Raw genomic sequence first — 24,924 nt, forward strand, 5'->3', positions numbered from 1 at the left:
CACCAAACAAGCAAAGGAGCACGGACTCCCCCAGAGCCTATCTGGCAAAGGTGAAATAAAAACACAGAGTGACCGTGCACATGCCAAGAGCGCGCAGCTCAGCCCCAGATACACTCAGCACAAGAGCCAACACCTTTTTCTCTCTTCTCACAGTCCCTCGGGAGGAAATCTTTTTAAGCCATTTCCCAAGAAAACTGCAATCTCAGTGCATAGGAGCCCGACTCTTCCCTCCCTCCCACCAAAGTTTCCCAACCTGCTGGCCAGGGCAGAATCCTTCCAAGACCTAAATTAAACAGGAGGAAGATGAGTGGGCAGATGAGATTCTTGAATACCCATGAGGAAGGAAGGAAGCTCAAGCTTTGGCAACCTTTTAAGGTCTTGGAGAATGTGGTTGGAATTTCAATATTCACACAAACCCAGGTTTCCTAGTGTTTGTTACTCATTTAGAATTCAAGGTCTCCCCTGTGCTTGGAGCAGAAACTAGGATGGCAACCTCATCTTCATGCGTGAAATGAAGCTGTGATCTTCCGCTTACTTCAGGGCTTCGCCTCTTGTAAGTTCCCTCAAGGAACAACAATAAAAGAAGCAAAAAAACACAACACTCCCCCTAAGTTCCCTATGTAGTCTCGAAGAAAATAGCTGTTTTGTTACTTGACATAAGAAATTAGCTCACCTTTCATCTTTAATAGTACCATCTGCAGAAATCTAAACCTAGTAAGAGAACTAGAGCTCCACACCTTAAATTATGATTTTCTATACAAGTCTTTTAAGAAAATTGCCAAATTCAACATGCTCTCTGCACACGTAGCTTTATAAGTAACATCCTGAGGATCTCTCCACTGTGATAGGCTAAAAAACAAAAACAAAACTAAACAAAACAAAAAAGCACCTTCAAGTTAGATGTTAGTTCAGCCTTGCATGGCAAAAACAGGGATTCAAAACCTTGTAGGTTATCTAGACATTGGTTTTAATGCTATTGTTTGTCTGGGTACAGACTAAAGTTTTAACCAAAGTCCAACTCTATAAGGAAAAATTATTTTTAATCATTTAAGTGTTGCCTTTGTTTATGTATTCATGTCTGTGTGATCACCAATCTCTAAAGAAACTATGATGCCCAGGTTTCATCTTCTTCGTGTTCAGAATTGAAGTATTCTTCTTTGAGACACAGTCCTCCCATGCATTTTCATTATGATCTCAGTCAGACTTCATGAAAGTCATCACAGGCACAAATATAAAATACACAGTGAAAAAAATTTGCAAATCAACTTTATTAAAAGTGGATGACCATCACTTAGGCATCGGCAATAGTGACTTCAACTTCTACACCTGGTTCAATGCTGATGGAAGTGATCTGCTTGACAATCTCAGAGGGGCTGTGCAAGTCAATGAGTCGCTTATGGATGCGCATTTGGAAACGATCCCAGGTCTTAGAGCCCTCACCACAAGGTGTCTTCCTGGTAGTAATTCGCAGAGTCTGAAACAAAATCATAAACACACAATATTAAGCTGATGTACACAGAGGACTGTCTAGATAAGTCCAATTAAAAATACTACACGCTATCTATAATATCACTGGGGAGTTACTTGTTAAAGAGATATTCCGCTGGTGTTGATTCTTAATGCCTATTCTCTACACTCAATTTAATCATATTAAAAAAAAAAATAAAGACAAAAAACTTCTGTTTTCGATATTTGTTGCCATCACTTAATCACTCTTCTCAAATGTGTTAAGTCATGTCAAATTTGTTAGTACATGATCTAGATGAAATACATCACCCTCCTCAGTTTAGTAGAACTATTTTCCTTTTTTTTTTTTTTTTTTTTAATACATTCCAAGTGCTCATATATAGAAAAACAACATGCTTTTCCCATTTCCTTGAGAGCTTAAGTACCTTGGTGGGCATGCGAACAGGTCCTTTCACCTTGAGGTTTTTTTCCTTAGCGCCTCTGATCAAGTCGGCACAGACTAAAAATTGTAAAACAGAGATTCAGGATCATTAATGGTTTTTTGTTGTTGTTGTTTTAAGCAAAGAAGATTTCAGATGAGGTGTTGGCTCAGAATAGCGTATAAAATGATCACTGTAACTCACGTCAGAGTATCATCCTCATAGCCAACTATTAATCAGTGAAAGTGTCACCCCATGGTTTACAAAACCATGTTACAACAGTCATTACTACAGGCAAAAGTCACTACTACAAGTTTAAGTTATATTTGAACTGGATCAGATGGATGATCCTGCATCAAACAATGATTCTGTAACATTTACAATATATGATTAAAACACTGGCATAGCTAGTTTCAAAGCAAGTTTAAATAAGAGCTTAAAGAATGCTAAAGTAATAAACTGAACACGTCACACCAACTTGTTCAAGTCCAGAAATCGTATCTTTCTGATTTCGTACTTCAAAACAGTAACATTTAAACCCCCTGCAAGAACTAAAGGGCACAGGGTACATTATCTACAGTTAGCAACCATGACAGGAAGTTTCCAGCACAATGGAAGACCTCAAATGCCAGTTTCTATTCAAAATAAAATTAGAACTTACTGATCAGCATATGACACCCTTTAGAGTGGCTTTGCTAGCTGACTGCAATGCAAACAGGTAAATGCCAGTCAGTACTGATCTCAACACATTATATTTGGCATCACTCATTACCTTAAAAGCCTATCCCCATAAAAAACAAAAACAAAAAACAAAACAAAAAAAAAAAAACAAGTATCACTCACCCTTTTCAAGCGATTTTACATTGCGACTTGTCAAAGTAATCCTGATTCGATGAATTGCAACTTCTTGTTCCACAGGTGCTTTGCCGGTATCTTTAAATGCCTAAAATATTGAAGCTATTAGTATCAAACGCCATGGTCAACCACTAGCCCTACATGCAAGCTCTTAACACACACAGGTAACTCTAATGCTCTAGAGCTAACTCTAGAGCATTAAAAATAAAAACTAAAAAAAAATCTGGCACTTCAGACCTCTTATTCTACTTGCTAGTTATACCAAAGGGGTATAGCAGGAAATGCTGGGAACATGCCAGAAGGGGCAGTTAGACCCAGCATTTAGCCTAAGTACAAACGACATGGAGGTAACTGCCCTTCTGAGCAGTTTGGAGCATCGAGCACATCCATCCATCCCTCCATGTTCCAGTATGGGGAACAACCTGGACACTGGCCCTCCTTGTACCCAAACACACACAGGATTCTACATCGCAGCATCACAGAATGGTTGAGGGTGGAAGGGATCCCTAGAGATCATCTAGCCCAACTCCCCTGCTCCAGCAGGGACACCCAGAGCACAGAGCACCCAGTCGCATCCAGGTGGGTTTTGAAGACCCTTGCAACTTGACCTCGCCATAAACCAAGCGCCAGAGCCACCCACAGAACAACGACGGAGCGGTGTGAGTCACCCAGGAGCGAGCCCGAGAAGGGGCAGCTGCCCAGCAGGGCTGACTGGGCCTGACGCGAGCAGCTTGTGCCATTAAGTGCTCAAAAGCAGCTGGGTGCAAGCGCAGGCCGACGGCACCGATGGGGGCAGAGGAATGAGGCAAGCCTCATAACAAACAACACTGACAGCGTGGCTGGAGCGTTGTAGTGCACTGGCCGACTAAATGATCCGTCTGTTGTAACCGTCGATGCGCATTCCTCCAAGGAAAGCCGGTTTTAAGGACACGCAGACTTCCTTTCCACCCCACCACACGCCGGCACGGATATTCATTTGCACGGATATTCATTTGCACGGATATTCATTTGCACGCACTCGTTTCCGCCGCCCGCCCGCGCTTTGCACGAGCGTCCCCCACGCGCGGGGCGCCCCGGCCCCGCCGCTCCCGAGGCCGCGGCGGCTCCTCGCACGCGGGGCCACTCAGGCCACGGACCGGGCCGCGCTCGCTCGCAGGCCGCGGCCGGGCCCGCAGGCCGCGCTGGGGCGGCGGCGCACGCGGCCCCGCGTTCCCCCTTCCCCGTGGCGCGCGAGGCGGCCGCCTCACTCACCATGGCGGGCGCGGGCCCTTCCTGACCGACTTATTCCCGGGCGGCCCAGCGAACAGCGGTGAGTCAGGAGGCGGCGGCGGCGGCGCGGCCAGAGGAGGCCGCGGCGCGCGCGGGGCGCTTATATGGCGCGAGGAGGCGGGGCGGGCGCCGCCTCCATCCGGGTGCCGCCGCGACGCCCGGACGCGGAAGCTCCGCGGGGAGGGCGGCCCGGGCCGCGGCTCTGCGCCGCGGGGCAGCGCGGCCGTTGGCGGCGGGCCGGGGTCTGTGGCGTCGCGCTCCTCCGTGCGGGCGGGCTCGTCCCGGTGCCCCGTCCTGCCCTGGGCTCGGCGGGAGGGCGCCCGGGCAGAGCGCGGGCTGCGCGCGGGAGGCGCTGCGCTTCGCCGGGGCCCTGCCGGTCGCGGGGCAGCCCGCGGTGCGGCCCGGCGCTGCGAGCAGCCGCTCACGGGAGCGTCTTCCTGTGAATATCCTCGCTTTTAGTTGCGTCGCTACCTCCCAGTTTTATCAAACTGGGGGAAGGAAAAGCTCCATGCTGTGATTTTGGCCTCTAGTAAGGTCACTGTGACCAGCTCCTAGTTCAGCCGTGCTCTGGCTTTTGGAATAACGTTTTAGCTTGGCGGCTTGTGGGTCTGTCTCGTGTGTCACAGACACACGGTGATGGCAAAAGTGCAGCTGCCTTCGGAAGCTTAGTGGCTGCCACGGGTTTTCAAAAAAATGGTAATTCAGCGGTAACAGCATGAGATTTGCCTTTGCCCCCGCATAAATTTCTGTTTCCATCACCAAATACTTTATAGGTCTTTCTATGATCTTTACACCTTGTGCCCTTAAGGTATTTTCTTGACGTGCCAAGCATTACATTGCAGCTCTTGGTGTTAAACAGCATTTGTATCTGCTCTTTGACATCTCCAATGTATTAATGACTTTTTTCTTTTTAATGAGATGCTTTACTGTGATAAATAAAGTAGCCGCAATAAGCACGAACTCAGAAGTAGTCATCCCACTGTGCCTGGCTGGAAGTTGCGGTTGCTTTTGCCAGAGGAGAACGGGCTGAAGAAGCTGTTTTGATGACTGTCCTATTTCCCTGGCCTCTTTCTGCACTGAAACCACCATCTTTTTCTGATTGTTTATTTCCTGAGCTGATTAACAACTCCATTAACACATTTGAACTCAATTATGTATAAGGAGCCAACATTTACTCTGTTATCAGCTATTTCAACTACTTCCTGAGGAAGTTTTTCATCCTATAAGTGTTTCTGTTCATCACTCTTAGATATGTGATATGATCACAGGGAAATGCTTATTTTTCCAGTGATCTACGTGGTTCTGAACTGGCAATCTTTCTGTGTTATTTACTTAGAGCTTTTTATGAACTCTTTCAGTAAACCTTACTTCTTGATAAACTGATGAGAGCATTAAATATTTTGCTGAGAACTGATCCCAGAAGGATTCAATTATAAACGCATCTGATTTATTTCTAATGTTACACACCTGTCACCTTAATGTTAACTCCTTTAACATGACCTGTGTGCACCACACTGGAGAACTGCATGATTCCATACAGAACAAGTCAGCTGACAAAATGTTTGCTACATCCACATTGTTCATGTGGTCTTCCAAACTTGTGCTCTAATTACCTGAAAAATGGTCTTTGTCTTTCTCTCTTTCTTTTTAACACTTGAGTAATTTAAGCAATAATTTCCTCACTTATTTCTGGTCATGAATCAAGGCATCAGTCAGACGTTTTCCTTGGATTACTACAGGATTGGCAGTGAGTTCCCAAAACTCTTGCCATTTTATTTTATTAGGAATACTGGCATCACTTTGGCTTTCTTTGAAACTCTCTCTTTTTTTTTTTTTTCCCTGAGCTTCTCCTCATTTCTCAAAACTTACAGAAAATCCCTATTAACAGTACAGAAGTCTCCTTTGCTAACTCTTAAAAGATTTGGAAGCAAGTAGCCTGGAGCTGCTGATTTATATATTAAAAAAAAATAATAATAAAAAAGTCTTCAGTTCCTGTGGCTGAGGGTTTACTTTGTTATTGTTAGAGTTTTTTGGTATGACTGTATCTCTTCTAGAGCAGAAATACTTATCTAAGCTTTATGCTTTCTGTGGTATACCTACAAGATGACTCCTCCCTTTTCCTCACATGGGTAAATACCTGTGGCCAATAGAGTTTCTTGGTTTCCTTGTGAATTTTCTGCAGTTCGGAGCCTCCCATTCATGGTTTGTGCTGTACCTGTTTGCCTTGGGTTGTGCGTTATTTTCAGTGCAGGTTTTTATTCCCAATTCGTTTTACTTCAGTTTTGAGATTGTGACTTCGGACATGTAATGCACTCCTGGCATGTGCTTTTTAGATGAAGCTTCCAGGATTTTTTTCCTCATATCACACGGAGATTAAGAAACAAGGCATCCTGTTTCTGTGTGAGTTAATGATTTCTAATGCAGAACATTGATCCGTGTGTGTTCATGACCATTTCTGACTCCTTTTCTACTTTGCTTTTAATATATTCCTACTGTTTTCTGTCCTTCCACCTTGATCAGGTGGTCCTTCAGAAATAATCTGTAAGTATTAATGATATCTTGTAATTCATGTATTTTCCACTAGGCTAGGTTATAGTAATGCCAATTCATTTTTTTTTCCAAATCAAAAACATGGATCAACAGATTTTATTTTATTTTATTTTATTTTATTTTATTTTATTTTATTTTATTTTATTTTATTTTATTTTATTTTATTTTATTTTATTTATTTTTCCTTTGCTAGTTTTAGCCTGAGTATCCTTATTTTGTGCTAAAGGAATGATTGTCTGGTTGTTTAGCTATTGAATGCCCTTTTGTTTAATCTCGTTATTTTTCTATTTCTATTTTTCTAAAATTCTATGAAGGATTTTTTCTCTCTCCTGTGACTGCAGCAAATTATACCTCCATAAAGATGGCCCAGTATCCCACAAACCTAAATCCATTTAGCCTTGTCGTTAATTAGTTTTTTGTTGTCTTTTGGTCATGTCATTAAGGGTCTTTGAGGAGATCTTCCAGATGTTTGTGTAGTGCTAGAGTCCTAGTTCCCCAGAGATCCAGGTAGAAGCCTGCCCGAGTGGGAATGTGCTGCTTGTCTCTCAGCACTTGCTGCAATACTCGCTTGACTGTTTTTGAAGTGGCCGCCTGCGTGCATTTCGCGTTGCACCTCAGCGTTTTTAAGGGTTGTTCTCTCATGGACGCTGAATTCTGGTGGCCCCTCTGGGCCACATTAACCACGAACATGTTGCACAGGCTGTGCAAATCGAGAAGTCCCACGGAATCATGGTCAGGCGGTGGAGAACCTAAGGCCGTTGGCAGGCTGACAGGATATGTCCAATTAAATAAATAAATCAACTGGAAGTTCTGTTCGAGGCTTCCAGGAAGGCTTTGGGATCCGCTTGGCCCCTGCCTCACAGATCTTTCTGTGTCACCTTGCAGCTCTTCTGCGGCACCGTGACTCTGGAGTCTCCTGCGGGTTCTTGCTTCAGGGAGGGCAGGACCTGCTAAGGTAACGTCCCGTTGTGCTTTCCACGTTGGAGCGAGCTGCGTTTGTGTCCGCAGCTGCCTCAGCTACTGGAACTCTGCCGGAACTCACAGCTGAACTGAAAATACCCCTTTTTAAATGTGGGGTGGCTAACTGGTCACTACATTATTTTTGCAGGTAGATGGGTAGCATGTGTTGTGCGTAAGCCCACAGCTGGAGGTCTAATCTAGCCTGTCCGTTCCTAAGTTTTCCTATTACTAGCATAAAGTTCACCCTATAAAAATAAGGAAACTTTCATTTCTTACATAATTGAGGAAGCCGTGGACTACACCTCTGATTCAGGAAAAATAAAGAAGAGCGGTTGGAGTTTGAAGAAGTCTTTCGCACTTGACAAAAGTTACCACAAATATTGCTAATAGTCTCTTTCAAACGGGCACAATCAGCCTCACAATTACCCTCCCAGCTCTCCTTCTTTACAAAGACGTACTTTTTCCCCCAGCAGATAACACACTCCTGTGTGTTATCTTGTGTGCTGCTGCTTGTGGGTCTGCTTAGAGCCTGGCTTCCCAGGACCTTCTCCCGAGCCTTTGCTGCCGCCTTCTCTTGACACCAATTACAGCGCCATGAGACTTCGCTGCTGACGCGCTGCAGCACTTCCAGCCGTGCTGAACGTGTGGTGTGTCACCGCAATACGTCTTCGAACTTACAATTGTGCATCTGGACTGCTTTCAGGAGTATATAACTTGCATTCGTTCTGAAATAGTTTCAATATTTCAGTAGTTTGGTCTTCAGACCTTCTAAAATTGCGGAATTTTGTCTCTCTTGCTTTTTTGAGAAGGGGTTTACCTCTCTATTCCTTGCTTTACCAATGTGACACTTGTTACTGCCAAGGTGACAATACTGAACTTTTTTTCCTCCCCAGGGGAAAAAATGCTCAACTCACATGATTTAAATCAAAGCAAGATTTAAGTGGCTTATTGATTAGCAACTCGTAATTTGTGAGCATTCGGAGAACTACCTATTGCAGATTGGTATCTGCAATACAGCAGATAAAATACAACACTAGAAACCGAAGAAACGTTAAAAAGCGCAGACAAAATGTCCTAAACAGCTTTCTATAACTAATCCTAGCAAGTTCTACTTGCCCAAGGCTCTGCACGGGTCGTGCCCTGCGGAAGGGTGGCTTACGGAGCGCTGCCCTCCGCAGCGAGCGCCGCTCCCCTCGCTGCCCGCGGGAGCTGCAGCCCTGCCGGGCCCGGCGTTCCCGCGATCCCCGCACTGCTGGCGGGGACACGCGCGGGAGCTCCCGCCGGGCCCCGAGCAGAGGGAGCGCTCGGACCCACGGGAGGGCTGGTGCCTGCCTGGACCTCCCTCCTGTTGCTGCTCTTCCACTCCAAAGCTGCTCCTCGCAATCGCACACCCTCGCGTTACTCTTCGAGCAGGCTCTTTTTCTCAAAAGGCTCTGGTAATCCCCTGGTTACTCTTTAATCTGTCTGATAGTTGTTTTAAACAAACTTTAGCATTGTTAATTTCTTCTTAGCATTATCGTTCTTTTGGCAAACATCCTCCCAGAACAGCCAGGTGAGGGTACCCTGTTCACACAAACTGTTTACACTCACATTCCTGCCCTATCATCTGTTGTTATCCAGGCCACGTTATCTAGGGGGGACTCTGTGATTCCTGTACAAAAAATCCCTCGCATCAGTCACATAAGGGCAGCAAAGGTGGATGCACAAGCTAAGGTGGTATTGTGGCATCCAGCTTTCATTTTGGAAATCGCCTGGGATGATTTCCTTTGCATAAAGATCAATCATATAAAAAGTTTTCCAAACGACCTAGATTTCTCTAATCCAGCCTTGCCACTTCAGGTAATACCACACAGCATCGCATGTTTTGTTTTGGAAAAATGCAGTTCAAGAAGATTCTGTGACAGTTCGAAGCATGTTGTGAAGCTGCATCTGTTCAACTAAAATTCAATTGGCTATTTGAATTTACTGAATGTTTTTTAACAGGTGGAGTGGAAATGGCTTCGGGGACTCTTGCTGCTTTGCTCCAGCGTGGTGCGCTTCCCTCGCTGCCTTCTGCAGGCACTTCCTACATGGTGCACTTGGAAACTAGCGGTGTATAGCAGAGCCTACAAACCCTTACAGCACATTACGTGCTAATAAAAGCTCCAGGAGTTGTCCTTCCTCCTTGTGCCTGCCTCCTGTAAAGGCTTCGTGGAAAGCTACTAACAGCAGGGTGTTTGCTTGGTTTTATAGGTCCATCCTTGAAGACGGAAAAGTAGTTTATAGCGTATTACATACAGTTTACAGTAATTTATGCCTGTCGATATATGTGCTCCAGGTCCTCATACATTTTTGCCCATGACTCTTTGTCTGCTATTTTAGAGCCTTGTTAGGAAGTTGCTGATCACAAGCTTCTCTTCCAAAGAAAATTTCAATCTAACCTAATTCTTTTGTGAGAAGGAGGAGGAACAAACTGCTTCATGGTGCTTGCACGGCCTCCATTATGGAGCAGGGATAATTCAATGAATGATTCTGACCTCACAGTGGCTTCTGGTTAAAAGACAATCCTCTACATACAGAGCAGGACACTGCATCAGGTGTTTCCTTTTTTTAAAAAAAAAATATTGATCCCAGAAAGATTAGGTCCCTCCTCATGATGGTCTTGAACCAGCTGCTTTTTAGATGATGAATAATTCTGAGCACTAGGACAAGCTGGCAGGTGCTTCTATAGATGGCAAGAGGGAGATTCGTAAAAGACATTATCACCATCGTGGTAGTAAGGGACCATTAGAGCAGGATGGTGGTTGCGTCCCACAATTTTCTTTAGACTACACATAGGTTTCAGCCGAAGATGTGTCCTCTGAGCGCTGCAGTCTGCTTGGGGAGAAAGCCTCACACCAGCTCAGTGGTGCTTCTCCTGTTGTGACCTAATCCCGGGTGAACTAGGGAAGTTAAATTACTCAAAAACTGACGGAAACAGGAATAACTATATAAAACTTAGGATCTGGAACTAAAGGGGATGCTTTGGTGTTAAAGATGTGTGTTAGAAGCGGGAATTAAGAGCTGCTGAAGAAATCATTATGCTATGATTTTTCAGAACAGCTGCTCAGAAGCACAATGTAACAGGAAACTGATCCAAGAGGCATCAAATATTAAGAAGTTTTGATTTCAAAGGGCTCGCTAACTTCTCTAAAAAGTTAATGTGGCCAAAGCGGCAGCTGCAGCCCGCTACTAGAAATGAAGAGGTTGTGGTTGAGTGGCAGGAACAGCAACTGCAGGGTTTGTGCTGTGGTTTTGCAAAAGATTCAGCCGTTCTCTTTGAGAGAAGAACTTGGGGGAGACTACAGCGAGTCTCCTCAGCGGTGGCCTAAATTCACAGCAGAATTGCCTATTTTGCTGGTATTTCCCAGCAGTGCTTTTTCATCATTGCGAGCTCAGATTTTTATTTTACGTGCAAAATACTTGCGTAACAAAAAGCATTGAAACAGTCTAATTAGGGGACGGCCGTTCTGAGGCAGCCAGCATGGACTTTGTCCTGCTGCTCCGCGCGCGAGGTGCCTCTGTGCGCGGGGAGCCCTTTGGGGCTCGGCGGGAGAGCCGCTTCTCCCGCGCTTCCCAACGCGGGCGCTCTGCTGCAGGGGAAGCCCTCGCTCCCGCACAGGCGCCTGCGGAAATACCTAGGGATGCAGGACTGGGTTCTGCTATTTCTTGGAAACAGAAGCATGGCTGTGAAAGGGAGAAATGAGCTCCAAACTTGTAAGTTTTTCTGCATATATAACAGAAAAATTATTTTTCGGTGAAAGAGACAGTATTCTGTGTGCATTAGTACACATTGTTCAATCCCTTGTGTTGTCTCATAAGGTATCGCAATCAAGTGCTGCGTCCAGACATCTGATCATCATCATAACTCACACACAGTGCAATCAGCAAGGCAAGAAACAGAAAAACCTTGCAGATATTTTGTGTGTTGATAATAATTTACAGAGTATGTAGAATTTGTCAATTTGCCATTTATTAACCAAGACTGACCAGTTTCTGCTTACTTATTATTTTCTTTTAACTGTTTATTAGTATTATTGGAAAGTGAATGTTCAATTTTCATTTCTTAATCCACTGATATTTGATTTTGGCAACCAAAAACACTAAACCTTCAGTAACAGCTATAGGACAGTAAATCAAAAGTAATACAACATGATAAAATTGCACTTTCAAATCCTTGCTTTTTCTTTTCCTTCCTTTTCCCTAGTCATCCTGGAAACGTATTTTTGTTACTGCAGTTATGCAGTTTCCGTGCTTGGGGCTGTCTTTTCTTAACTCCTTCTAACCACTTGTCTGCTAAGGTAATTTTGAAATTGTACAACTTTCCAGAATTCTGGAGCGCACATGGAAATTGTTTGTTAGGAAGAAAAGAAGTAATTTAGTTTTCATATAAAACCATTTCAGCACCAGCTAGGAAGGCTCTTAGTTGGTCCGTCGGTTCTTTCCGTGTTAGGTAAAATCTCTTTCTTAGCAACATCCTGTGGAGTTTCCCACACGCTCATCTGAGGGGAAGAAGGGACATGTGGTGGTGGGCTGAGACACACGGTGGCTCTTAGGTGATTACAAAAGCAAGTTTATTTGTGAGACACAAAGAGATTTGGCCTTCACCAGCCAGGACAAATGAGACCTTGTTCCTTCCCCAGAACACACTCAAGACACCGTCCCTCTTACCTGAGGAAGTCCTGCCACTGTTCAAGTCCTCCAGTACTAAGTCAGGGAAGAACCCAAGTGCCAGAGGACTCGCACACTGAGTAGGTGTATGCGACTGGCAGGGGCTAGAGGGCACTGTTTACAGACACATTAAAATACCACCGTGCGAAATGTACAGCAAAGCTACATCACCCGAATCGGTGCAAGGTTGAGCCCCGTGCTTGAGAATTTGCTGGACCCCACAGAGCTGATGAGGACAAGAATGTCGGTCCAGCCAAACCCCTTATGCATCTTTTCTAACAGATGCCTCTCAATGGTTGCCTGGATGACTGGGGCAGCATGGGCTTTGCAAATACTTCAGGCTTGGGAAGCACTAGAAGATGTTAATAAAATACTTGGTTGCAGCACAGTCTCCAGGTCTTCAATAGTTCCTCTGTCTAGGCTGGTCACCTGCTAGTGATAGCCCAGAAATGAAGAGGATAAATCAGGCATGTGTAACCCTTAAAGCTTTTCCTGACTTACAACCTTGTCTTACCCGTCTGGAGCTGTGTTAAATACATAGGAGGAAGAAGAGCTAATGAACAAGAAGTAGCTTCTAGACAGACTCAGGAAAAGTCTAATGAATGCAGAATTCTGAGCTGGAGCCAGGCGCCTCCTTTCCCCCCCTCCCCAGACCACAAAGTCATTGCAAAGAATCAAAGTCTGTTCCTTGCATTTTTGCTGTTCCTGGAGAATAGTCCCATGCTAGAAATGTTTTTCTGTCTAAAATTCAAAAAGTTATTGCTTTTACTTTAGAATCACAGAATATAGTCCAATCCCCCTTGTCAAAGCAGCTGGAGTAGGTTGCTCAATAACAAGTCCAAGCAAGCTCTGAACATCTGCAGGGACGAAGACTTACCAGCCTTTCTGGGCAACTTGTTTCAGTGTTCAACCATCTCACAGTACTTTTTTTAAATTATTTTTAAATAAAATTTCCTGTGTGGTCACTTGTGGTTACTGGCTCTATTGACTGAAAATTGCTGACAAGAGCCTGGCTTTGTCTTTTACCTCCCTTCATTCCCATTAATACCTATTTATACATATTGGTAAGACCCCCTCACCCCACCAAGCCCCATCCAGGCTGAACCACCCCAGCCCTGAGCCTCTCCTCATACAACGGATGTTCCAGGCCTTGATCATCTCATCGGCTGTTGGCTGCCCTTGTCCCAGCATGTCCACGCATTGCTTGTTCCAGCAGAGTCCAAAACTGGCCACAGTGCTCCAGATGTCCTCTCACCAGTGCTGAGTCGAGGGGATACTGGCTTCTGGCCATGCTTCCTAATGCAGCCCAGCAGGTTGTTGGCCTTCTTTGCTGCAAGGACATGTTCCTGGGTCACGCTAACTTTGTGTTCACTGCAACTCGCAGAACCTTTTCTGCAATGCCATACAGCTGCGAGCCTGGTGCCTAGGGCTATTCCTCTGTTTTTCCTTGCTGAACTTCTGGATATTCTACTCAGGATCCTGGGCTGTCAATGCAACCAAGGTTGCTCCCAGCCTTCACATCCCAAGCAGTTCATCCTTGGTCCTAAGTATGAGGTTCAGGAGAACATCTCCCATTCTCAGTCACTTGTGGCAGCAAGTTCTCATATTCCAGAAACCACCTGGACTGCTTGTGCCCCGCTGTGTTCAAGTAGCTTTTGAGGTGGTTAAAGTTAGGACCATTAGGACTGGGGCCTGGAAGTGGGAGACTTCTTCCCCTTGCCTAGGGACTAACTAAAAAAAAAGTGAAGAGTAATAGATTGGCAGTGCTAGGCAGTATTCTCCTTGCTTTTATAAACAAAGGGAGTAAAACAGATACTGTCTTAGTAATAGTATAGAGAAACCTCACTTAAATTTTAAGAAATGAATTTTCTTTGTTACCAAAGGACTGAGCAAATATGTTTTTTTTTTAATATTCTTGTTTATTAAATTCTAGAGAGAACCAAAAACTATCAACTCATTAAACTGATGTCTGTATCAAGTACATTAGTAGAAACTATATTAAAAGAATTGTCACATACAGAGATATGATCTGCTTAGGAGCCATCAGCATTGCTTTAGCTGTAAGGAGTTGTGCTTCACGCTTGTGTTGCATTGTATTGGAGTTTTTTAGGAGGGAGAGAGCCAATAGCAAGCAGATTTGGAGCTGGTTGATACATTCTCCTTGAATTTTAAAAGGCTTTTGGAAAAAAAAAAGAAAAAAAAAAGAAACTTTCACTGGGGAATGGAATGGACATATCGAAGAGAAAAAATCCTGGACTGCATAACCTAGCAGATAGGAAGACGGCATAAAAGTAAATGCCCCTTCTTTCACATAGGTAAAATCCACAGCTGGGGTTTCACAGGGTTCTGTGCTGTTCACCACACTGCTAAACAAGAAGGGGGAGCCATAAAAAGTTTGCATATAAATTTATTCAGGACAGTAAGGGCAAGGTCCAAGTACAAATGGGCAGAATGAAATTCAAGATAGATTGGTGTTAAGTGATCCAGCAGGCAAAATGGCCCTTACTGCATACAAAAGGATGGATTCTGACCTATCAGGCCAGAGATCTTTGATTATTAGTATGAAACCATTGGTCAGGTGCAGTCAAAAAAGATCAAACAGTAGAATTTAACAAAGGTATTAAAAAAAAAATAAGATCACTGTTGTGACAGTAGGTTATGATGTGCCTGTATTTCAGTTCTTCTGTGCAGAATTCTCAGAAGAGCATCCAGCAGAACTGGCAGAGACTCTGCAGAGCTGCGTGCGCTGCAAGACTGGTGCCTCTTGGCCACCCAATATTCTTCAGACCAAGCGTTAACAAAATTTTAATGGAATTTGATTTTTCAGAGACTCAAGTAGTACTTATTGATGCTGAAGCATTTCCTGAATATTCAAAGTTGAACAGTTGTGCTATACAAGGTCATATTAGAGGTAGATAGTTATTAAATGCACCTAGGCTTCCTAATCTCAGTTAGTTACCATGAACAAGGTAACACTTCATTCTGAAGCGATGTTTTGAGAATAGCTGCAAGAGCTTCTTGAAGACTGGGAAAGATTGGGAAAGGGTTTGTCGCTACTATTTCGGCTATAATATTCTATCCATTGAGTGCATAGACTATACAGCAATAGAAAAGAATTTCCAGAGAAAGATCCTGTTAGTCTTTTACCTAATATTCCAGCAATGCAAGTTTGAAGCAATGAGTATAAACATGTCTTCCACATACCTTCATAGGACACAAGGAATCCATTTTGATACGTCATGATAGAATATTCACTTACAGGGAAGAGTAGAAACATGCCCAGATAAGCCCCCAATATACAAAGTTTTTAGCAGTTTAAGCAATCAGTTGGCAAGAATGACAAAGTACAACTAACAAAACAAAAAAAATTGTTTAAGGATTTAAGGCAAGACTTTACCCGACATTTTCTTATATGCCCTTAATCATTTTTAAAGGCATCTGACTTAAGATAATAACACTATAAGATAGTCATGATGTACTGAAAGAATTTATGCAATGTGAAAAAAAAATCTTGTTCTCTAGTATAATTATTTTAAAGGGAAGAGCATACATCTATTCCAACATTTATATCTTTTTTATTATTTCAGCAGGCAAGAAATAGTTAAGCTTTATAAAGCAGTAACTTTGAGCAGCTTAAATACCATAAAGACCTATAGAATCATCTCAAATTCAGTCACTCATTTCCAGGATTTCATGGGACTAGAACAGATGCATGCCAGAAATAAGGAACTGGTTCAATTCTTTGAGGATTTTTCCCCTCCACCCAGAATGAGAGTATCAGGTGGGAAATGAAGATGAAAAATAACTTAAATGAAACATCACTCTTTCTCCCATCTCCATCAGGGAGCAGAGTCTGAGGAGTGGCATTATGAATTACAGCAGCCAGATCTTTGCAGTTCTAGATAAGGGATGAGATCTAGACAAATCTGTAATTATCATTTCTGACAGATCAAGGATCAGGCTTTTTCTTCAGCCTTGCCTAGAGCATTCAGTCTCAAACACTTTACAGCCAGACGAGAAAAGACAAAGTGGATAAAACATTAATAGTTACAATGACACAAGCAGAGGATAGTTCATTAGTGTATGTTTTAAGCACTGGCAGAATATAATTATTAGTACTTTAATTGATCTTCTATTTGACTACTTTGAGTATCTTATGTAGTAGCGATCTTGGATTAAGAAAGGCAAAATAATTTCTTCCCCCTACCCAGCCCCCAAGAGCTGAGGGGTTTGTGTTTACATATCTCACTTCAAGTTCATGAATTTTACAGATTTTTTTTTTAAACACCTCTTTTTCTCCCAAACCTAGAGTTTACTCATACAAGATACTTCTATGATACTTCAGACACTATTCCAGTTCACAACAGCATCTAGTAGACTAACTAACAAGTTGTGACAGACACCTGACAGCACAGGAATTCTATATAAGCACAAGATGTTATTCATCCATCTGCTTACCTCTAATAGCCTTAGCTGAAAAGGTCCTTTATTTCAAAAGGGAGATTGGAGAGTTTACATTTTCCGTTTCAGAAACAACATACTTACTGAAATTAAGTACATCTAAAAGCGGGAGAGAAACAGTGACTGTCTCTATTTGTCTTGGTGCATCCACTGCTCTGTGATGCACACTTTCCTGGAAAATAAAGAGGAAAGGCTCAAATGCAGCAAGTCTAAAGCACTGCTTATGCCTCATATTTTGAAAATACTAAAGTTCTTTTGTACCAAGAACCTCTCAGAAGCAGCACTTTTTTTGTACTTCACCACTTACTTGAAAACAGCTTTTTTTTTTTTTTTTTTTTTTTTTTTTTTGCACGTCACCTTCCCCATTTTTTCCTGGGCACAACAGCAGACAACAGAACAACCAGAAAAAAAAAAATAAAGCTGTATTTGCCAACATCTTCATCCTCGCTTCTATCCCCTCTCACAATAATAACATACTCTTGTTAGATCTCTTTATTTATAATCTTCTCATAACAAAGCATTTTTTTTTCCTTTATATAAAAAAGCAGGGGCTACAACAAAGCCTTTAGATCACACAGAAGCTAAATTCATTATGTTCAAGCAGGCCAAGGGGATAAGAAAAAGAAATCACCGATAAAAGAGCGGTGATAGATACTCAGAAGGGAGAATTTTCCCTAGCGGCTGCCTTGGAGGGCCTGGAGGCTGGGGAGCAGCTGGGCCGCGCTCAGGCGCTCCTCAGCGTTGGCCTTCCAGCAGCAGCTGATGATGCTCCGCAGCCGCTGGCCCGCGGGGGCCCCGAGGAAGGCCGCGGCGCTGAGGGGTGGCCGCAGGCCGTAGGCCACCACAGCGTAGAGCACGTACTGCCGCTCTCCCTCGTAGGGCTGCTCCCGCGTGACCATCTGCCACAGGGTGATGCCGAAGGAGTAGATGTCGGCCTTGGCGGTCACCCGCTCCCCCTTAAGGAGCTCGGGGGCGCGATGGGTGTACGTGCCCCCTTGCTGGCAAACCTGGGGGCTCGGGGACAAGCCGTCCTCCAGCTTTTGGGAGCACCCAAAGTCTCCAATCTTGCACACTCCCTGTTCAGTGATGAAGATGTTCGCAGGTTTGAGGTCCAAGTGCACGATACTCTGCGAGTGAAGAAAGGCTAAGCCAGTCAAAATGTCACAAGAATAAAACACAGTCTCCTCCATGCTCAGGCCCTTTCTTCCACACCCTCCTTCATCATCCTCTCCCTGTGTCCACGTGTCGCTAGTGCCGTAGATCACATGGTGCAGGGTGATGTTGCCCACATACTCCATGATGATGGTGCCCAGGCTGTTCTGGCTGGCAGGAGCACACGTGCTGGCAGCCACCACACGCACCACATTCGCATGCTGCAGGCGGGCTACATTCAGCTCAGCCCAGAAGCTCTGCCGCGATGCCAGCCTGTTCTTGCTGCTCTTCTTCACCTGCTTCACAGCCACAGTTGCACCGTGGTACGTGGCTTTGTAGACAGAGCCGAAGCCCCCAGAGCCGAGGGGCTGCAGGAGGCAGAGCTGGTCCCAATCTATGGAGCACCAGGCCAGGCGTGGGGGCAGGCGGCGAGTCCTGAGTGAAGGGGTTCCCCCTAAGAAGCTTTTTCCATCTTTACCAGGGATCACTAAAGGGCTGCTGCAGGGTCGTAAATCCACGGATGGGGAAAACTCCAAAGGAATAAAGCGACTGAGAGGTATAGGTGATGGCATAACACAACACAGAGAAGAAAAGGCAGTCACTAAGACAAAAGACTAGACAATCCCCCTGACAGAAAGAAGAAAAGAAGCCTCCAGGACCTTCCAAGGCTGTTTTAACCTCTCTTCCCATCTCCCAGATGAATTGCATCTGTCAAAACTAGTGTAATCCCAATCAGGTTCAGCTGAAAACATTCTTCTCCAGTCCTTCAGTAAATCTCTAAAGGCAAGTGTTGAGGCAAGTGGTTTCTAAAGCGAAATGTATTAACTCACATGTATTTTACATAGCTTGTCAGCTCCGGAAAAAAGACAGACACTCTGTCTGTTGAATGCCTCCAGCAAATGCCCAGCAGCACATCACCCACAGCGCCTGATGAACGCGCTTCGCCCTGCTTGGGCAGGAGCCATTGCTGTCGGACGTGTCAAACAGCTCAAGTCGTTGTGAGAGGTGGCAGCTGAAGTGCTCAGTGCTGGTACTTGATTAGCCTGTGGCAAGGGTGACTACCTGTACTAAAGAGCCTTCACAGAGAACTGCAGTTAAGCATGGCTGGAACAAGGGGGACCAGTTCAGCTGCTCCGGTCTGGCCATAATAGTAGGATGAAGCCAAATGATGGCTCCGTTTCCTCTGCAGGACACAGTAAATGCCGACTGTCTGTCGGGAGAGAAGTTTGTTAATTGATTCACAGGGAAGCAAACTTATGACTTGGAGTAGAGATGAATGAGAACAGGCAATCTGAGCTATCACCTGTTAATGCGAGACAAATTAGTTGGGAGAATTTAGATAAGTAAGAGTTAAGAATACATTATAGGAGTTGCCAGCTAGTAGAGTGTAAAGACCTAGGGGTCAACAGGACTTTCAGACCACAGGACTTCCAGACAACAGAAGGTGCCTCTTTCATTCTATGTATTTGCGGCAGGTGAGCTGAGAATGATTGGGGGGATAGTTCTTGCATAGGCTTCGGTGCCTACATGTACTACATAAAGCCAGCAGAGGCCTGAGCACCTGCTATAAATTCTCCAAGAACTTCAGCCTTCTTGTGGGAGAAGTGTAACTGCTGCAGCCTCTTTTCATGAGACCAAGGTAGCTGGGAGGCTTGGAAGGGAGGGCTGGCTGAGGGAATGGGGAGAAGGATGTGGGGACAGAGGGCCCTAGCAGACAGCTATAGGAGCCTGTGTAGGGCTTTTGAATGCTGCACAACGCAGTAACAAGCACCAGCTCATAAAACAGAGAGTCACTATCAGATCTCTTCCCACATTTCTCTGTCTGAAGTCTCATTTGGGAGGATAAGGTAGACCTTTCATATCATTTTTTTCCCCCAAATCCACATCCTCCCATTCTTTCTAGTTGTCCCTTTTTTCTTAGTAATTTTGTTACCCTTTTCTGCTAAAAACCTTTCTGTTCCCATCTCATATTTCAGCCCATAGCATTGCTGACTCCCAAACCCATGTCATGGAGAGAGCAAGGAATTCATGGCACGGCTGTTGCATTGTTCTTGGGGAATCCACTGAATTCAATTTTGAACATCAAGAGGGACATATTTTGGGATCTAAAGAAACTTAATTCAACTTATGCTTTTTTCTCAAGCTGGTTGCTGAGGGCTGGAGCAGGGGGACATGGAATTTCTCTCAATGTGATTGCAATTAAAGCACATTTTAAACCAACCAGAGTTACATTCGTAATAAACGTGCCTCTCCTGCAAGGCAGTCGGTGACACGGTCCAGTCTATCCCACGTGGCGTGGGCGCTGGGGGACATCCTTGTTGTGCTTCACGGCTGCGCTTGGCTCCCGTGGGGCCCTTCACGCTGCCCTTCCCGGGCCACCCACAGCACCCAAAGATGCCTCCAAACAGGCGGCTCCCGTGTCCCCACCACCATAGAAGTAGCGCAAGGACAAGGGGAGCTGCACAAACCACAGCACTTCAGCAGCAACAGGGGCATGTTTTTGCTCCCTGGCAGCCCAAAGGGTCACTAGGAACAAACGTATAGCAGAGGCTTTTAAAAATGACAATGGGGGGATACGGCGCAAAGCTGCAGCCCGTTCCAGCGACAACAACCTGGGGCTGCAAGGGGTGTGCTGCAGGGCTGCGTGTCGTGTTTCTGCGAGAAAAACCCCTCCGTGAGCCTGACGCTGCAGCAGCTGCTCAGCCCAGTCTGCGCTCCGAGCTGAGAGGAGCGCAGAGCCACTCCTGCCCCACACACCTGTTTTTATTTCAATCATGGATCAGGAGATCTTTGTTGGCTGTTACTGCCGGTTACTCGTATCGTTCATTGCTTCGCATGACAGAAGATGGTCCAGGCGCCGAGGGACTCGGAGCCAAACAAACTGATCGGGATATAACACAGCACAACAAGGATACGCAGCGAACACCCATGTGCCTTACTCCTGAAGTGCAATTTGATTTTGGTCACGGCACACTGCTGCTTTTTTTGCCTGAATCATGAAACGAGCGGAACTGGAATCTGGGACTGATTTTGGAGAGTTTAAGAGTGTATAATTGTATTCTTCCAATCACGGCTTTATTTCTTTGAGCATTTGTGAAGTGGATAATACAGCAAACCCTTCAAGGTCTGGGCATTCAGTGGCTTCTAGGAACTTCTTTACAGTATAAAGGTAGCATTGTTCCTCTACTAAATTACTTTATAATCTTGCTAAAGGACTCAAATTTATCTCCTAAGTACTTAAATTACAGTCCTACTTTGAAAAAGAAACAGAAAAAAAAAAAGCTTCCTCAGCCTGTTTTCTGATCTTTTTTCCTCTGTTTTAAATCAAAGTTTTCCTTTTTTTCTCCAATTACTGTCAGCCTGTGATCTCAGTTTAGGATTTGATGATGAAGCTACATTTTTTCTTGCTCATGTAGCATTTTTCAGTCCAAATGCTGCTTGCACTCGCACCTCACTGACCTCAGGCGATACTCCGAGGTGCATGGGAGCAGCTCCGATACAATCAGTTGCACAGGTGAAAGCAGCAGCATTATGTGAAGCAGCACCATTATGTAAAGCTGGTCCATATACACAGCTTGCTCTGAGGTCAGGCCATTGACAAACCTCTTTTTTTTTTTTTTTGACTAAAAGCACAGGCCAGGAAAGAATCCAGTTCATATGCAGAGTTTGGTTGTTTTGGTGGGACAAGTGACACTTTGGAGTAGCAAATACAACCAATTTTTCTGTAAAGGAGTCAGAATGCAAAGAACAACCAAATCTGCAAGAACTGTGCCACTATTTTACAGCTGATCTTTAGAACGGAGCCATAATAACAAACACTTACAAAGATTAAACCCTAGTTTATAAATAACAAGATCAGGTTTCCGACACACATTGCCAAACAGTTGCCTGTTACTCTTTTCCTCCGCCGGGAGGTCGCTCTGCGCGTTGCGGAGGAGGAAGCAGCGGGTCTCGTTCGCGCTGCGTGCCCGGGTTTTATGTGAGGGCCCTAGCAGGGCAGCCGGGGTCTCGGGGCCTCCCTCACCACCCAGGCACCAGCAATCACAATGTGGGCCCTGCTGCTGGGCATTAATATCACACTCACAAAAACACACTGCGAGACGAGCTGCGGGAGCCCAAAGCGACGCCTGAGTATTCCGCAAGGTGAAATGCAGGCTCTGAGGCCCAGCGATGTTCTCTGGCCACGCGAGGCAGGTCGCCACCCCGGCAGGGCCGCTGCTCACGTACGACGGGCCCCTCGTGCAGTGAGTGCACCAAAATTGTCCGCGGCTGCTTCTGCAGTCCTGCCCCCGTAGCAAAGCTGATTAATGGCCTCTGCTGGGTCACAGGGAGATAAAGAGTAACGGTGGAATTTGAGACTTGCAGCTTAGGGACTAGAAAACAGCTTTAATGTTTAGTAAGAGAAACGGCCTGCTGCAGCCGAGGGCCCGGGGGATGGTGCCAGCGCTGGCGGCAGTGGCTCCCCCAGCTACAACCCACTTAATGCTGCTGCCCAGGGCTGGGTTCCTGTGCGGAAGGGCAGGATGCTCCTGCAGCCCCAGGGACCCCGAGAACACCCAGCTGCAGGTCCTCTTCTCTTTAAAACACACATTTGCCACAAGCACCGCAGCTTCCTGTAACCCATCTCCAGGGCGCTGCGAGCGGGGGAAGAGCAGGAGGGCACCTGAATTCACTGGCTTTGAAACAATAATCTGGGCACCCTGTTGGCGCCAGCAAATTATCAGAGGCTGCCATGAGTGAGAGGATACTTAACGTTTTGTGCAGTGTGACAACGTGGTGATGTGGTTGGCACCAGAGAGCAGGCAGAAGCTTGCCGTAAAACAACTGCAGAACTACACCAAGCCGAAGCTGAGTGACGCACAGAAACCTACGGGAAATCCTGCAGCACTTCCCTGGCATGACAAGCCACGTGCTGAGAAAGTCACAGAGGAAACACAGCTTTTAGCTGGCAATGGACATCAGCGCATTTGGGGTTTTAGCCTATGCTTACTTGTCATTAGTATTTGTTTGATATTTGATATTCTTACATTATAGCCTGGATATTGCTTGATTATGGCATTCCCCCCTCCCCAGCCATAAAGATTGTTTTATTTTTACCTTCAATTTAAGCACTTGTGAGGAAACTTAGGGAATTAACGACGACTTTGTGCGTCACAACTTAAAAAGCAGTAAGCCTGAGACGAGCTTGATTCCAACTGCATCGCCGGCAAAACTTCTCTACTGAAATTGTATCTAAGAGTACATAAGCAGTGCTGACAAACACCTTCCTTGCAGAAGTCTGTGCACCCCGCAGATAAATTGCTGTCCCTCGTAGATTAATCAGGTATTTGGGAGAAACCCTTCCAACTTGCTTGAGGAACCAAATGTTGTGTTAACTGGGAGATACCTTTGTAAAGCACATGACCCACTTTGGCATTTGTAAAACACCAATACTTTTAACTACTTGATGTAAACAAAACCCATTTCTTAACGTTTACAGTTTTGATTGCTTGCCTTCCCCCATATACATATATACATGCACATAAATATATAAAAGCTTAAGCAATATATGGATTTTCTGGAACTCTCACTATTTTAGTGCTCTTCATTATTTTACATGCGTCAAGCAGAGCTCATATTGATTATACGAAAATGACACAATAAAGATTCTTCTCTGAACACTTCTTCTCTTGCACTTTAGTGCAACAGTTAAAATTAGCGACATGCCCGAGTTCTGGAAGCTCCATGCAAATGATTTCTACACCGACCACAGGGTGCACGGGCACAGTCCTGTCTTCCGAGTGCTCAGCCATGGCTGCTGTCTTTTTCAGTCGGCTCTTAGGCAAACTAGCTGGTAATCTTAGGGCACAAACATCCCTGAAGGAGACAAGGTTGTTGCGTGAGAATGAGTACACAACTGTTAATTACATTTTTAAGATACATGTGCCCCTCAAAACATTATTTGAAGACTGTCAGGCCTTTACAACAAGTATACTTTTGTGAAATATAAATACAAGGCAAGGTGTTACAGTCTGTACTGATTACTCGTAGATAAAGTGTGTATTGAATTACCTGGGATATGAGCTGGAACAGATTACTTCCTACCACCTCCATGGTCTGTCACTCTTAATATCACTATATCCACTGGTGTCAGAAAATGGAAATACAAAGTTGCTGTTTCTTTGCTAAATGCTGTAGCTAATAAAGATATGCAGCAAATAATCCTCTAAAACACTTTTAAGCACAGACTAAATTTTATTATAGAGCTTATCCTCCTGACCTGCTTGCTGCCTATTTATGGTCATAAAGTCTTGCTGTGCTAACTACAGCAACTGCCACTTTGGAAAACTTAAGTTTCTCTCCGATTTAACAGAATGTTTTGATTTGCAAGGCAGGGAAGTCAAGACCACGTAGCTGCTCAGCTCCTGCTCCTCTGGCAGCAGCTCTGGATCACTGTTTTTAGGCTTCTCTGATCCATTCTCTTCATCCCAGGCATAGCTCCTATCTGAGAGGCAAAAAGCAAGGTGAGGGGGAAACTAGAGTGGTCTTTCCCATTCCTGAAGGACACTGGAGTCTCATTCTTCACTCAAGACGTCGCCTGTGTACTGCATTTCCAAATGTGAGTTTTGGAAGGGTGGCTAGAAGGGAGAGAAAAGGGGGGAAAATGCTTGCGGTTCAGTACAACTTCGTTGATCTTTCCAGCTGTCTTTTTCAACACTGCATAACCCCTTTCCTTCCCTAGGAAAGAAGCAAGATGAGAAAATGAACTCAACAGAGCTTGAGAGGACCTTATCACACAAGAAAAATCCTTAACTTACCATTTTATTGTCTCTACTCTTCCAGGAATAAAGATGGGACACCTGGACTTTGTACCCACTTGGTTACTAGAGAGGGAAGAATTTAGTTGTGCTTTGAAGCAGTAACACTAAGTTGAAAGGAAAATACATGAAATACCCTTCCTTGTTGGATCCTGCTAGTTCACATGATGGCAAGAAGACTCAAGGTTCTAGTCATGGTTAGAATTTTATTTTTTGGACAAAACAAAAATCCATATTCAAATCCTCCTCTACATCTTGGAAGAAAGCCTTGAAGGTAACAGGGGATGCTCTAGAGGGGCTCAGCC

General features: G+C 44.8%; 2 protein-coding genes and 1 non-coding gene across 3 annotated transcripts; all 3 read right to left on the bottom strand.

Annotated features, from left to right (window-relative positions):
• Positions 1–1,249: 1,249 nt before the first annotated feature.
• RPS20 (ribosomal protein S20) lies at positions 1,250–4,135 on the bottom strand. Its single transcript, XM_088540128.1, has 4 exons — positions 3,993–4,135; positions 2,730–2,829; positions 1,893–1,966; positions 1,250–1,474 (listed from the first exon to the last, which is right to left on the bottom strand). Exons 1-4 carry the CDS (start codon positions 3,993–3,995, stop codon positions 1,292–1,294), a joined length of 360 nt encoding a protein of 119 aa, XP_088396254.1. The 5' UTR covers positions 3,996–4,135; the 3' UTR covers positions 1,250–1,291.
• LOC148595820 (small nucleolar RNA U54) lies at positions 2,049–2,114 on the bottom strand. Its single transcript, XR_015914414.1, has one exon. It is a non-coding gene; the product is annotated as a small nucleolar RNA U54 (small nucleolar RNA).
• Positions 4,136–17,344: 13,209 nt separating the features above from the next.
• Positions 17,345–18,454, bottom strand: MOS (MOS proto-oncogene, serine/threonine kinase). The gene has a single exon (XM_010221580.2). The coding sequence runs from the start codon at positions 18,392–18,394 to the stop codon at positions 17,345–17,347; it is 1,050 nt and encodes a 349-aa protein (XP_010219882.2). The 5' UTR covers positions 18,395–18,454.
• Positions 18,455–24,924: the final 6,470 nt, after the last annotated feature.

The sequence above is a fragment of the Tinamus guttatus genome, unplaced genomic scaffold, assembly GCF_059628265.1.
Source record: "Tinamus guttatus ecotype Peru unplaced genomic scaffold, ASM5962826v1 Tinamus_guttatus_pri_ptg000056l, whole genome shotgun sequence".
Lineage (NCBI taxonomy): Eukaryota > Metazoa > Chordata > Aves > Tinamiformes > Tinamidae > Tinamus > Tinamus guttatus.